This window comes from Diplotaxodon limnothrissa, linkage group LG15 (assembly GCF_057381915.1).
Source record: "Diplotaxodon limnothrissa isolate DT_005_m linkage group LG15, D_limnothrissa_male_GT1.1, whole genome shotgun sequence".
Taxonomy (NCBI): domain Eukaryota; kingdom Metazoa; phylum Chordata; class Actinopteri; order Cichliformes; family Cichlidae; genus Diplotaxodon; species Diplotaxodon limnothrissa.
The window spans coordinates 16,983,200-16,999,235 of NC_140610.1; the positions used below are offsets into that span (position 1 = coordinate 16,983,200).

Here is a 16,036-nt window from a genome sequence, read left to right on the forward strand (position 1 = left end):
TGAACTTACACACTTGCTTTACTTCTCTCTGGGATAACTTCCTCGGAGATGAAATGCTGGTTTAGTAGCAGGCTACAAATACACACAGCCGCTCTATCACGTGAGCACACTGCTCTGACGTGCTATGGTTATGAGCCGAGTTACGCTATGTCGCAAGTTTTGTGAGGTGCTTTTTTTGATATTTAAGGGATCGGATTACATTTTTTATTTCTCTCCGATATCCGATCCAGTAATTTATGTCAGTATCGGACCGATACCTAATATCGGATCGGTCCATCTCTAGTAGAAATGTCAGGCAGATAATCATCTAAACCAAATGCCTGGTATAGCTCTGATGCAGGGAGATCCGATGTCAAAAATCTCAAAAAACTTGAGATTGTAACCCTGAAATACATATTACATGTAGTAGTGCAGATAAAACTGGTTGAATTTGGGACCAATCGGATGCCTCATTGATGGAATTGCATCATCTTTTACACAGCAGTTCATATAAAACATGCATTCATAGCATTTAGGCTCTCTAATTCCCATTTTTATTTACATGTTTATCATTTTAAAATTATTATGTAGCACACATGCAAGCAAAACCCTTTGGAGTGATGTGCATTTATGGATAAATGCAATTTTTTTATAGTTGCATTATTGAATAAACACTGTGTTCACTAATATCATTATTCTAATGATAAATGGCAAAGCTAATTAAGGACAGAAGTTATCAAACTAGGATTGGTGATAATCATTAGTTATTTTGAGTCATAAAAATCTCAGTACTGTGGCCATGCCTCGATCATGGAGTTACAGACCCCTGGGCACAGATGTTTGATGGGCTTTTGACAGCTTGTTTTAAGGATCAGGCTTGTTTCTCTTTTCTTCAGTAATCAGAGATATCATACAGGACTGTGTGCAAACATGTACATAAAATAGTTTGAAATGAGTACACATACACACATACCTGCTCTTTTCCTCACTTTCTCTCTCTCTATGTCTGATTTCCTCAGCACCTCTTGACAGTACCACAATGCTGCTTCTACATCAGAGCTGAAGTAATAATGAAGTAGAGCCCAGCACGCTTTTATCAGGAAAAGCACTGGGATGTGTTTGCTTAGAAAAGGAATAAGCATTGATTCTATGTCAAAATCCAAAATTAAGTATATAAAATAATAATACAGGTAAAACAGAAATATTTTTTGGATACTTCCTTCTTCGGTTGTGAGGGCAGCCTGGTTTTGAGTCAAACCTTTAGGTCATAGATTTATGGTGATTGTGAGTAGCTAACCCTTAGCTGCTAACCTAAAGCTAACCTTTAGTCATGTTATCACACCAAGCATTTCAAGAACTTTAAAGTCAAGGGCAATGTTTTCATCCTGAATTTTTAAATTTCCTCCTTTTTCTTGTCATGGCTGTTTCATTAATTTTTCTTCCGCTCCTGTGTGTCCCCGCACCCTGTGCTCGCTGCTCTTGTCTTCCCTGCTCCTTCCTGGAGAAAAATAACAAAGAAGCAACTTGTCAGGACACTCAACTACCACGGGCATGCACTCACTGGACTTGATACTAATAACACTAATGTGGAGTCTCACGCAATGATCCCACAACAAGGAGCGCTCAGCCACCGTCTAAAGAAGCTCCCCAACGACGCTTCATTAGCTGCAGGTGTGTGAGTCATCATCTGCTTCAGGTGTGGCCATCCTCTAGATAGGACACGCCCACCAGGCCTACCTGAAACCCAGTACTCAGCCACACTCACAGACACACCCACTTGCCTATACATACCAGGACAGGGAATCACAAGAACAGCAGCAGTGCTGCTTGGTCTCATTTTCCTCATGAATAGACACCCCAACTGAGTCCCTGGACACATACCCAGTATGCACATTGGAGGCTGTGGTAATTCATTAAAAGATGATGTAAAAGGACAACATGTGATGCTTAGTAAGTTCAAAAACAAGGCCAGAGTAAAGGAATTGTTGGAGATGGCTAACAACGTCTACTATTACAAGTTATATAGGGCATGGTGTCCATGGTAAAAATTACAGGGGATATTCCTGATTTTTTTCATAGTACCAAACACTGGCATTTCTTTGGGGAAGAATGCGCTTTTACACTGGCACTTTGGATGCCAGATGCACAGTAACTACTCCTCCAGTTGGTTAATCTGACAGATTGACGATTGCTGAGTAACAAAACAAATTTAGTCTAAGAAACATTTACTTTTCCAACACTGAAAAGAGGGAAAAAAATGAAGTAGTGATTTATCCCACAACAAGGTCCACATAGTAACAACAGACAGAACAGTCCAGATGGTTCCCCAAGGGTGAAGCTGGGGAGGTGAGACAGAGTACGAGAGAGTGTGAAACAGAGGCAGGTGTATGTGTGCATGTTTTCTCGCATGTTTAATCAGCCGTGTGTGTATTTACATCTGCATGTATGTGGCTGAGCAGGTGTGCATGTGCATGGCTTTCTGCAATGTCCGTTATGTATCGTATGAATGTTTCTGCATATCTGTGTGTATTTCTCCATCTCCCTATCTCTTTGTGGGGGCATCTGTTGTGAACCCCTGCCTCTCACCTCAATTTCCCATCCCACAGTCATGTCTGTCCTTCTTCCTCTTTTATATCTAAGAGGACAGCATGACAGAAGGCAACACAAACTACAAATACCCACTGGTGTTTGTCCAATGTGATGTGTGCTGTTAATTGCAAGGTGTGTTTACAGATGGATGTGGTTATGTGTGTTTTTAAGCATATACGCATTTCCTTCTGACAGCCCATCTACCTGATACAAGCTGTGATGTTCAAGCTTTTAGTTGTATGGATAAGTGGTTGAATGGCAGGGTTATGTGTGTCTTTATTTACTTTATTTATTTGAGTAATGATTTAAACACATTTTATTTATTTATGTATTATTATCTCACTAGGGATATCGGGACATAAATCTTAAATAAAAAATTACATTCATGCAAAGTATTAGGAGTAAGGTTCTAAAGAGTCATTTTGTGGGAACAAAATGTGCTATATCTTGAATTTCTTATGCAGTGCTGTGCAAAAGTCTTGATCAGTCCCTTATGTCTTTATATTTTTCTAGGAAAATAGGATGTAGGCACAGAGATTGAGACAAAAATACACAGAAATGCAGTATATAAGAGAAAAATAGAATGTGTACAATTCTACGTGCAATCCTTTTTTCTTTGCAATTGAGAGGTGCTCAAATAGGTGCTTGAAACATTTTTATTTTTTTTAACTGAGAATTTTGAAAAATGCAGACAACAGTTTTCAAAATTCATTCAACCCACTAGACTACAAAAAATATTTGAGCAACAGAATATTTTCTCAGAAGTGCAGTGACCAAGTGGATATCAGCAGTTAATCCTGAAAAGAAGACCTTAAGCAGTACCTCTTATCCGACCCACCATAGTGTTAGATAAACGCACTCAGAACATGTGTTATTGTTAAATATGCTTGTTCTCAGTCTCTCCTGTCTTTTCCTTTCCTGCAGCGTGTCAGTGCCATACTAATGGTTCTGTTTCTGAGGTCTGCAACCAGGAGACTGGAGAGTGCCACTGTAAGGAAAATGTGCTTGGACAGAAGTGTGACAAGTGCAGGGTAAGTGTAAAGTTTTCTCTACTGACATCCCTGGTTTGTGTTGATGGACTTGTAGACTTTAATTATTTCCAGCTCTATCTCTCTTTTTTTTTTAATCTTCTGTTTTTTCTTTCTGCAGTATTATACCGACAGAGTATTTCACATCTGTGTTTTTATTTGAATTTATCTTGCTTGTCTCATCACATATAATGTGTTTTTAACCACTGGTATACAGAGTACCGACAGGTCAAAGCTGATTAATGTGTCTGCTGCTGCACAGTAAATGAGGTATTATAAGGCAGTCGTGACCTTTAGGTGCTTATATGTCATTGTTAACCTGTTTCTGCAATTTCCCAGCACCTACACAGTTTTTACTTCTAACACAACCTAAGACCCACATGCAAAGCTTTTTCACAAGAATTGGTTTACAGTTGCATTGACAGTATTTGCAATATTTAACCTTGTGTTACCCTGTATTTCAGTTAGCCACACAACACAACAACAGTGTAATTCGTTAGTGTGTAGCCTTGACTTTTTTTAATTTTCTTTTTAACTCTACTGTTTTTATTGCCCTGCTTTCTTACTCCTCCTTGTCTATCTATCCTCCACTATCTGTATTCTGATTGGTCCAGCCTAACAGCTGGTGGGATGCTGAGCATCAGGAGTGTATGCCCTGTCGCTGCAGCCCCTACGGATCTATTTCTCAGCGCTGTGACGTCGAAGGCCGCTGCATCTGTCGCCCTGGCTTCGTGGGCCGACGCTGTGATCTCCGCCGCCTAGGTTACGAAAGGCGGGAGACACGGCGGCCCGTGGAGCGCATCTCGGTGGACTCTGCGCAGCAGAGATGGGGGGGAATAACCCGCACGGGTGGTTGTCCCAGGGGCGCATATAGGCCTAAGGCACGGGTAACACGCGCTGCATGTGGATGGCAGTGGTGTGTTTTTAGTAGCATGGATGTGCTTTCGAGATAAACTCTCTTGGTTAAACATATTGTGGTTTTGGTTTTAAAGCAGTGCACGGCAACGGAAGACAAGTTTATATATAAGGGTTTTGTGAGCATGGCTCTTCCTCTGTGTGTGTGTTTCTTTTAATTCTGAATGTAATCAGTAAAATGTCATCCCTCTGAGTAACTCGAGATGTTTGTTGGGGCTGAAAATTGGCGTTGTAAATGTCAATAGTTTTGGCAAATTATGATGTTCATGATGTTTTTTTGTTTTGTTTTTGTTGTTTTTCTAGAAGTAGACACACTAATGAAGCTATTTTTTTCTTTTAGTTGAGCTTTTTTTCTTTTTTGTTGTCTTTTTTTTATATGATAACTTCTGAAAATACCTTTGATTAAAAAGTATTGAGTCAGGCTTTATATAATATGACAGTTTAGTTGGCATGGAGATGTCAGATAGCTTTCAGAGATCTATAGCAATTTTTAGGCGGCCTCTAAGCTGAAGACTGATAGAAAATAAAGGTGACTGATTTTGCTAATTTACAGACAAATTTTACTCTGAATAGTTCATAGTAATATATATATATATATATATATATATATATATATATATATATATATATATATATATATATGTATATATATATATATATATATATATATATATATATATGTATATGTATATATATATATATATATATATATATATATGTATGTATGTATATGTATGTATATATATATATATATATATATATATATATATATATATATATATATATATATGTATGTATGTATATGTATATATATATATATATATATATATATATATATATATATATGTATATGTATATATATATATGTATCGGACCTTTATTTAGCTGCTTGTATCATATGTCAAAAAATATTTTAATGATCCGTTCATAAATGTTTGCTTTCTTCTTATTGGTTGCCCCTCACCTGGCTTGAGCAAACAGAACGTTTTTCTAAAGAGATTCAATTCAATTTTATTTTATTTATACAGCACTAAATCAAAACAACAGTCGCCTCAAGGTGTTTTATATTGTAAGCTGGATCCTACAATAATACATACAGAGAAAAACCCAACAAACCCCCTATGAGCAAGCACTTTGGTGACAGTGGGAAGGAAAAACTCCCTTTTAACAGGAAGAAACCTCCGGCAGAACCAGGGAGGGGTGACCATCTGCCAAAGAGAGATCTATTATATGGTCTTTAATACTTATATCCAACGTTATATATTTATAAAGATGACCCACAAAAAGGAAAAGTAATATTGCCTCTACAATTATTTCCTCAGTTTTTCCCGTCTTTATATTTTTCCAGTCTTCTAAAAAGTCTTGTCTGTTTTTCTAACCACTTTATCCGAATTTGAGCGTGTCTGACATTTGTGTATCCCGGATCAGTTTATACTTTGTCATTTCAGCTCACTAACTCAATGCCAATGGTCTGTGTGTTTCTCCAGGCTGGGACTCATGGCCTTACCACAGGTGGAACCTGCATCCCATGTCACTGCAATTCATATGGTTCCAAGTCATTCGACTGTGATGAAAACGGTCAGTGTCGGTGTCAGCCTGGCGTCACCGGACCCAAATGTGACCGGTGCTCACGAGGATATTTCAACTTTCAGGAGGGAGGGTGCACACGTAAGCACAGAATTTTTAGTCTACTTTTCACAGAGGGCTTTTCCTCATTTCAGTCAACAAATGCAAGTCCGGAATTTGTAGCAAAAGTAATGTCAGCAATCCTCCCCCTCAAAAAAATCCTCTTTAAATTACCGTTCTGTTCTTCTTTTCTTTTTAATTAGAATTTTGAACAAACTAAGATAAAGAAATCATATTTCTATCCCTTCTCTGCCCTCAAGTATTGTTTCTGTTGTGCTCAAGAAGAGGCAGAGTTAAAACAGCCTGAAAAAATATGTAAATCGTAACGAAAAGTAATAAATTGGAGCTGCTGCTTTCTGCTACGCTGCAATTTACTTTACTAAAACGCAATATACTGTCACTATGGACATTTTTATTCCGGGTTCAGATGAATGTGATTATAGTGTTCAGCCACACCTGAACTTTCAAAGCCAGACAGCATTTTGTAATATGCTGCAATTGTTCTCATGTACTTTTTTATGTCGTGACATGTATTATATACAGCTAAGCAGTTCCCTCAGGCAAAAGGCCTGAGATGGAACCAAAAAAAATCTATACCTGTAAATACACAATGAAAGGAACAAATGAAAGACAGAAGAAGGAAAGGGAGACGCAAAGCAATGAGTAAAACATTGCCAGGAGAAACTAGCTGCTGAAGGTCTTTAAAGAGTGAACACACACACACACACGATAAGAAAAGAGTTGTTATTCATGCTGTTTGGTCAATAAGGAAAACGGCAAATAAAAATTATGTGTCTAGGATATTTATAGGAGACAATGTTTAATAGATCCATCCATCCACTCTGCTTAACTGGTAGCCGAAGCCTCTCCCAGCTTACATTGGTTTATCCAATCAAATATTAGTCAAATTTACTGGAATATCTATTTTAATGCTTGATTTAAAAAACAACAACAAAAGGACACGACATACCAAACTGTAGCTGTATGTGTGTGTGTATTTATGCAAATTGCATAACTCTATATGAATGTTCAATGAGGCATTCTTCAATTAGTTTATCAATTTGTCTAATATATATTTATATTTATTATGTTAACTTCTGTTTCCCTTATTGCACTCTGTGACTGGTGCTGTGTAAAATTGTGAGGGTTCCAGGTAATTAATTTTCCACACCGAATGCCAGTCTTCATCCTGTAGCGGTGATTCAAGGTCCGAACCCATTGGGATGTAAGAACAAGCACGCGTTTCTATTCGCACCTCAAATTAAAGGTCAAGGTTTGTACATCAGTGATTTGAGCTGGAAGTGGAGACAGAATTATTCTGTGCCAATTAAGTCAGAGTGTAACCCCTAAAAAGAATAGAAAGTGAAGGTATGTGCTGTAAAATTTCAGTATGTTTTATTTATTTAGGAAAATGTTTTCCTTATGTGCATTTAATGTTGTATTTCTCTTGAATTTGCATAAATGACACAGTTACACTCATGTCAGTTGCCCAAATAGCCAGGTGAGTTAACATTAGAGAGCTATGTTTACCTACCACAACAGTAAGTGTCTCTTATGAGTCTCTGTGTGTGCCCTCTGCAGCAGTTACTACCACAAAAGACAAATTCTTCCCTCTAAAAACAACCCCAAAGCTCTTTTTTTCATACCAGCCATTATTAAACTGGCCTTTAAAATTCAATTTTTGTTGATAACAGCTGATTTTTTTCCAGCTGCTATGCTCGCTCACCTCTCTTTGCTTTAAATTCTCTTTAACTACCTTTCTGCCTCTTTTACAGCATGTCAGTGCAGTCATGTGGGGAACAACTGTGATGCTAACACTGGGCAGTGCATCTGTCCTCCGAACACAATCGGTGAGAGGTGCGATCGCTGTGCTCCCAACCACTGGGGGCATGACATCGTAACTGGATGCAAGGTAGGCTGAACAGTGAGCGTCCACATCAAAGGACACTCACTTATGAGTGTACATACGGACACCACATGCCATAATGAATGGGTTATTGAACATGAAACAGAAATATGAAGGATACTGAAGAATGCTTTATCACCACACAACCTTGGGGCCTTCTGTAATTATAGAAAATATTTTTCAGACAACACATTTTTGTTAATTTATTTATTTACTTATTTTTATTTTTTTAACTTTCACTTCTAAACCTGAAACTAACAGGTATGTCTGTGCATTTAATAAAAAGTAATCATTATTTGTGAAATTATAACATATTTTCAAATGTATTTAATGTCTTTCTGATAAAATTAGAAATTCACTGTACTCACTGATCCAGGTGTTTAATTAATATTTTACAATAGATGTAAGTTAAGTGATTGTTTGTGTATATGATGTTATTATGTTATGTATAGTGTATGTAGGTAATTTTTGGACTACCCTTGCCTTGTTTCCACACTCTTATAACCTGCTTTCAGTTCTTTATTCCTCACTCAACTGATCTCTACATGCTCCCTTTCTTTGGCATTTTGTTTTCTATTACTGTGTTGGTTTACTCAGCTTTTTTCTTTATCTTGTTTTTGTGCTTTAGAAGGTGTTGTTTTGCTCTGAAACTATTTGACCAATGAGCCGTGAGGCAGCGATAACAGTAACCTATTAGAAACAGGAACAGGCTACTAGTAATTAGACGCTTCAACCTAATCCACAGGAGTACACCGGGACAACTAAGAGAAGAGGAATCAGACAAATCTATATGATAAAAAAAACAAAGAAAATCACAAAGCTACAACCTAGATGTCAATGAGGTCTCAGTAAAAGCACAACAGGAAGGAAAACACAGAGCGAGCAAAAAAAAAGTTAATTTCAAGGTCATGTGGAGATGCTCAAAACAAAAAAATGTCATCAGCTCATAAAATATTGCTGAATATTGGGTTATTAACTCTAACAGTGTTACTTTGGGTCAGTAGATCAAGATTTCCTATTTAAAAAATTTCGATTCGGAGTTGAAAGTCTTGCTGTGATTCTGTCGTAGTTCCTCTCATTTCAGCAGAGACATAGTTTACTTGATGATATTTGTCCATCTGCAGTCTTTGCTTCTGAGCATGCAAAACAAATATCTACTTTTTGTGGTGTTTTCATCTTTAATTGCAACATCTATTAGGGGAACATGGCATTATACAATGATGTCCACTGTAACAAGTGGAGGTTCTTCTCTCCACTCATGCATACATGTAAAGTTGTCGTGCTCACTTTGTGGACACAAAACCGTGACTGAATCGTTGCACTAAGATACAAGTTTGTGTTATACACATACAAAGTTTTTCTTTGATGTTTTCATGTCTGAATAGAATTTGGGTTTTTTGTGTGTTTATATGTAGGAGTGTGGCTGCAATGTGATCGGTTCAGTGACCCAGCAGTGCAACGTAAACACAGGCTGCTGCATCTGTCACGACTCCTTCAGAGGAGATAAATGCAATGAATGCCAGATTGGATACAGAGACTTTCCTCAGGTAAATGGTCCAGATTAAAGCTGCTAATATTTCTCATATTGTCATAAATGTCACTTTTATCTCTGCTGACATGAAAGACGAGACGCTGGAGAGAATCCCTACGGGGATTCAGTCATTAGGACTTGATAATGTTTGTAGCTATAGTTGGACAAGCAAAATAGATTTTCATAGACATGACGATGCTGTTGTCATTAATTTTATGAGCACTGAAAACCTGAATAAAAGCATTTGTTTCCTTTCCTATTTATAAAAGTCCAACAGTTTCATCGAAGCCAGTATTAGATCATTTTTATGGCAGAGCCAAACTTTTCAAGTCGTGCTGATATTTCTGTATCACAGGTGCCTTTTATGAAAATGAATTATTAAAAAAAACATCCTATAGCTTAAATATAGAGTGACATTTTAATCAAAGCTTAAATGGACATTATTGCCATTTTTTTGTTTTGTTTCAGTCTTTCTTTGATAAGACTTTGAAAGTTTATACATGATCTTATATTTGTCATTTGGCTTTGTTGTGTAGCTTATGATAGAGGAGTTGTTTTGTTTTTAGCACGGTTACTGAATCAATCAAGGAAGACACTCTTTAAAAAGTTCAGAAAAAAGTTGTTTTTTTACACTTTTCAAACCAGAAAAAGTCTGGTTCTGGTGTTTGTCTGAAATTCTCAGTTGACATTGGAGTGAGAAGATAATGGCAACATTTTCATTTTGGAGTAAGTTGTTTAGTGAAGCATAAAGCTAGGACACACTCTGCTCCCTCCTCTAAGGCCTGTCATGTTGTTGATAGCAAAAACTTGCTGTTTTTTTTCCCCCACAGTGCGTCCAGTGCAAGTGCAACATCGCAGGATCGGACAGCCAGACTTGCGACCAGGAGAGAGGAGCCTGTGGCTGTGCAGATCGAACAGGAAAATGTAGCTGCAAGGTAACAGCCACCTTTTCACATTATGTTAAAGACTTATTTTATTCATTTATTTATTTATTTATTTTTCTGGCAAGATACTGGCAGTGTCCAGTGAATGTTTTTATGGGAAAGCGAGAAAAAGCATGTGCTGTTTATTATTTTGACTCCTCGCAGAGATGATAGGTTAGATTTTAAATGTCAGTGCAGATTTAAAACCTAATTTGCATGCTTTCGCTGTCCTTTCTGTCTCTGTGGGGAGCCTGCCCATGTTTGTGTTTTAAAGTATATGTGTGCGCGTGTGTTTGTATGTAATTATTCCAGCAAATGTCACCGTGCCGAGTATGACTGACATCTGCGCACGATGACCTCCATATACTGGAAGAGACATACATGCAAACGTATGAGGTGTGATCAAAAAGTTCAGTGAAACGAGCCAGAAAACTTGCAAAAGTGCGAAAGGACAGAGCAGAACTTCCAGGAAGTGATCTAAAAATAGTTGTGGTGTGTGTGTGAAGATAATCTTGGAGGAGAGATCAGATAAATTTTATGGCCTGGGTCCCAAAACGTTGTCATCACACCTTGTACACTAACAGATATAAAGATGCTGTCATGGTTTGCAGACCAGAACTCAAATGCAGGACATCAGAGGCAGAATGAATAAATGGGAAGTTAATTTTTATTGCTTATATAAGTCCCAAACAAAGAAAGGTCAAAAGGTAAAGCATAAATCTAAACTGCTGGGAGCCAGGGGAAAACCAGGAAACACAAAGAATAACTCAGATCACGCCCCACCACACCCTCCTTTATATTTCCCATTTTGTCATGTGTCCGTCAGCAGTACTCTTCACTTTGACTGATACTCACTGAAATAGTGTTGTCACAGAAGGTGAGATTCTACCACTTTCCAGCACCAACCCTTATTTCCCTTGTTGGAAATAGCGATTTCATATTTACCTGAAAAATATCCAATGTTGTTTTTCTGACTATCTTTGAAATCATATTTTTTCCACAAGACACAATGTGGCAAAATTACTAAGCTTTAGCTCAATTTTCTTAATTCGAAACATTTTCTTCATCCCGGTAGAGGGGTCTTTTTGATCATGGTCAAATTGTCTCAGTGCAGTAGTAACTTTACTTGATGAATAGTTATGCTTGCATTATCCCTGCACTGCTTCTGATTTAGCATCTGTATGTGTGAACTATACACATCTGATGTTTCCTAGATTTGTCCTGTCTGTGTGTCAGAGAGACAGAAATTGAGTTACAGTCAGAGTAGTTAAATGTTCTACCTGAGAAAACTGAAATTTGATTCATCCGTCACCATCATCTCTCTCTGTCCTTGGAAAAACCCTGACAGGCACATTTTTACAGGAGTTACACACATATAAAGCTTAAATTTTACACCTCTTATCGTCACGTTGACAAGGTGATCGCATTACTGCATATGCACTCTTTTCATCATTACCTTGCTGAAGATACACACTTTCACATATTTGATAGAGACTGGTCCACCTGGCATCACTTTTCATCTCTGCTGTCACTTACTGATCACATTATGACACACGCAAAAATGCAAACCTTTTGCGCATACACACACATATACCACCTGATTCATGGCATGTAATGAGGCTTTACATTACTGAGTGTCATCTTCTCTCTGAAAAGGTAGGAGGTTGACTTGCAATCACTCGGTCATTAGTAACCTGTCTCCTGTATGTAGACATCCTGTATGTTAATGTGTACCTCTCTGCCTAGCATGTGATCTACCTACATTGCGTTATATCATCAGGCACATCACTGCTCTTCAATTTTGTGCTTTAACATTAAAACTTAAACGAAATCATGTCATAACTTACTAACCCCTAAATTAAAAGCTGCTGCAATCTAAATATATTTTTTTTAATAAAGCAAGCAGGCAGAGATAAACATTAATGAACAATCTGGTAGGAAAGTCTTCAGCATATGCATGATGGTAAATGGTAAATGGCCTGTATTTATATAGCGCTTTACTAGTCCCTAAGGACCCCAAAGCGCTTTACATATCCAGTCATTCACCCATTCACACACACATTCACACACTGGTGTCATTCATGTGTCATGAATGACACATGATGAATGTTGCACATCAAGTCAAGAATGTTCCCCTGCATGAAGGGGAACATGCATGCATGTTGGCTGTTGTTCACAAAACTTACAAAAGGGAAACAGTAGAGTTCTGAAAGAAAGAAAACCATCAGCCTATCAAAATGTTATCGATGCCTTCACTTTTGACAGAAGCAATAGAATACAGAATGAGAAACAGGCACATTCTGTGCGCTCGGATTCAGCCAAATGTATTGGATGAGATTACATCATTCCACAGAACAGTAGCCAGGGAGCTTTTCAGAGGGATAAGAATGGGAAATACTTACCACATATTTGTTACATTCTTTTGTTACAGCATTTAAAGTAATAAAATAGCGTTGTAAAGAATTATTGCTCTGAAATATTTCCGATACGTGTCCTTGTTATAGAAGCTGCTCTGCTGCCTGTCTGGTAAGCAGTGCAAAAGGTGCAGTGCAGGATTATCAATGATGGATAACAGTTTGTTCCATGATCTCCTCTCAACCACAGCTTAAAAAGTGTCCAATTTGCAGCCAATCACAGAGCTCCCCTGATCAGTTTATTTGGTCCGTTGGTCACACAAGCTTTGATGTTGCTCCACCAGCAGACCACAGCTAAGTACACTGCGCTATCCACAACTTACTAATAACTGCTACCACTAACTACTAATAAAATATCTCCAACACCAACGTGGAATATCATACCTGAGCTGCATTCCACTTTCTGAAGACTAAAGACATACAAGAGATCAGTGTGTCAGCAGTGAAGGAAAACAACACTAACGACTTTGGGTACATCTTTTTTTTTAAAGTAAGGAAGTACAGTATATAGTGCATTTAGGTTAACAATTGTAGGGAATCTGAAGAACAATTAAAGGAAATAAAACTGTCACTGTGCACCTACCTTTGGGGCTGTACAGGGACTGAATAAAGTATAATACAGAATACAGTTATGAGCATTAGTTACAGTAATTCAAATGTGGGTATGTGTGGATTTTTTGGTATTGCTGTATGTGAGCATGCAGTGGGATTTTCTTTCTTTTGTGATACAACCCCCCCCCCCCCCCCCCCCCCCCGCTCCCAAAAAAGAACTGTTGTTGATTATGATAAACAGCCCCCAATAGTGGCATAATGATTTACTTTTAATGAAGAAATCCTAACGTGGTCCTCTCTTCCTGACTATACCTTCCCACTCTTCCCTCCTCTGTCCTTTCTCACTAACCTGCAGGACTTTTTGACAGAGCTCAACATTAATTGGATGATGTTGTGTTGACAGCACTGTAACTTTCCTTTGCAGAGAGAAGGCTTAATGCACAGCCCTGTCCACAATTCCATTTTAGACCAGTCGAGTCTCAGCTTATTAACTCACAATGTAAACAGCTGGTCCAGATTCTTATTGCCACCCCAGTGAAGCCAAGACACCAAATGCATTTCCTGGCAAGCATATAAACTAATCAGTTAAACTTTTTATGACATCTAAGAAGATATTAATCATTAAATTGCTGTAAACACATAACTAGGGCTACTTCTGGACTGCTACTTTTATCTGAAGGGTTTAGACTTTCAGCCGTGCTGACATGTTCTTGAGTGAGACACTAGATCCCAAGAGTACTATTAAGCTAAATGTGCTTTATAGCCTCAAGCAGAAAAGAGTCATTTAAAGTATTTCCTAAAGAAATGTTTTCATTTAAAGTATGCATAGAAAGACTGGCTCAAAGGTTGCTTTAATTTGCTGTGTCACATTTTAGGAAAATGTGGAGGGAGACTACTGCGATCACTGTAAGCCCGACACGTTTGGGTTATCCCTACGAAACCCGCTGGGCTGCAGCAGGTGTTACTGTTACGGATTGACCCACTTCTGCACAGAGGCGCAAGGACTTATCAGGATGTGGGTAAGTAAATGTATGTTTTTTGAAATGTTTAACGGATGAAAAGACAAAGAAAGTTTAATTTCAAGTCAATTCTGAAACATTTGGAGGATTTTGATAGCAGTGTTTTATTTTGTTCCCAAAAACTTTCTAAAAAATAAAGTAACCAACAAAAGCAAAATATTGCTGTATATTGCTCAAAATGCTGGTGATGTCTCTAGTGACTTTAAAGCTAATATTATGGTCTGTATCCTTGTTCACTTATGAGTTGTTTTGCCTGTAGTGTGTCAGAAAAGAGGACGTAGACAGTCGTTTTCTAAGCTGCCTATTTGATTTACACGCTGTCTACACTAGCTTACTTGCTGAGATAACTCATTTGGCAGCCGGCTGCCTGCAACTGACTCTGCATTATACGAGCGTTGCCAAGTAGACTCCATGTCCTTTGCTCATTATGTACAGATGATCTGCAGCTTTTATGAACATTTAATCTTAGCAGATTTGATTGCACCTAATTTTGCTCAGTGAAAAACCAAACATAGTTTTTTTTGCCAGTAATCATAAGCATTGTTTAATGATTTTCTCCTGTACTGCAGATGGAATTAACAATGTTATAAAAAGACAGACACCTCCAGTGATTAAACAAGGTTAAGGGCTTTTATAGTAGCTCTGATAGCTGTGTCTTTTTGAAGACTGTGGATGCTGCATTGTTTGATGCACTTACGAAAAGTGGGTATCAATACAAGAGATAACAATTACAAGCTGATGAGGGCAAAACAGAAAAGCCATGGACCAACAAAAGCCGTGTGGTGTTCACTACAAAAGTTTCACCTCACATTGGTTTGCAGAAACAAGAAGTCCTGCAGTTGCAAATCCCTCTGCTGCCCACAAACAGGGCTGTTCACAGGCTATTAAATGAGTTAATAGGTGTCTGTAGGTTCTCAGTCACAGGAGACTTAAATGTTTGAGTTGAAGCCATCTGGACTTCTTGAGGTTCTCGAAGATGTTTCACATCACACCTGAAACTTCTTCAGTTCTGGCAGCTGATACGGAGATATGTGAGCAGTTAGGATCACATGGGTCAAGATTTGAGTGTGCGTTCAATGATGGTTGTTCCAGGTGAGCATAGATGTCTTGTTGTACTCCTCTCTTAACCGTCTGTCTTCTTTGACCAAAATGTCAACACCTGTATCCTCAAAGGAATGTCCCTTCTCTTTTGAGAGCAGATATTCACTTAGTATTCACAGATTTGCCTCTCTGGGTAGACTTTGTGTTGTTATTGCAACCTGTGTAGCAAGTATTGAGTTATTAAATTAGCAAGCTACCTAAAGACTAACATTGGGATTCATAGCTGTTAATGTGTCTAAAATGTATGAAGTTGTTTTAACAATGAAAAGATGAGATTTCCTACACTGTCAACATAATCAAGGAACTTTTCCTGCTGTTCAGTCATCCATTGTACATGTTTTAGAGAACATAAACATAGGCGTGAAAATGACATGTAGCAACTTGAAGTCAAAAAGAGAGGTCTGATAGATTTAGAAAGACACTCAGGAAGTTTACAATCAGTTGTTGAGGAAA

At 38.0% G+C, this 16,036-nt stretch overlaps 1 protein-coding gene across 5 annotated transcripts in view; it reads left to right on the forward strand.

Annotated features, from left to right (window-relative positions):
- The window catches only part of lama2 (laminin, alpha 2), a 228,480-nt gene that overhangs the window by 133,888 nt on the left and 78,556 nt on the right, over positions 1–16,036 (forward strand). For 3 of the 5 annotated variants that reach the window (XM_085372570.1, XM_085372571.1, XM_085372572.1), the window contains exons 22-28: positions 3,493–3,599; positions 4,211–4,477; positions 5,999–6,179; positions 7,913–8,049; positions 9,459–9,590; positions 10,405–10,509; positions 14,339–14,482. In XM_085372570.1, the coding sequence (XP_085228696.1) occupies positions 3,493–3,599; positions 4,211–4,477; positions 5,999–6,179; positions 7,913–8,049; positions 9,459–9,590; positions 10,405–10,509; positions 14,339–14,482 (1,073 nt within the window). The remainder of the gene's footprint in view (positions 1–3,492; positions 3,600–4,210; positions 4,478–5,998; positions 6,180–7,912; positions 8,050–9,458; positions 9,591–10,404; positions 10,510–14,338; positions 14,483–16,036) is intronic. The other 2 variants (XM_085372573.1, XM_085372575.1) reach the window with 1 other exon arrangement.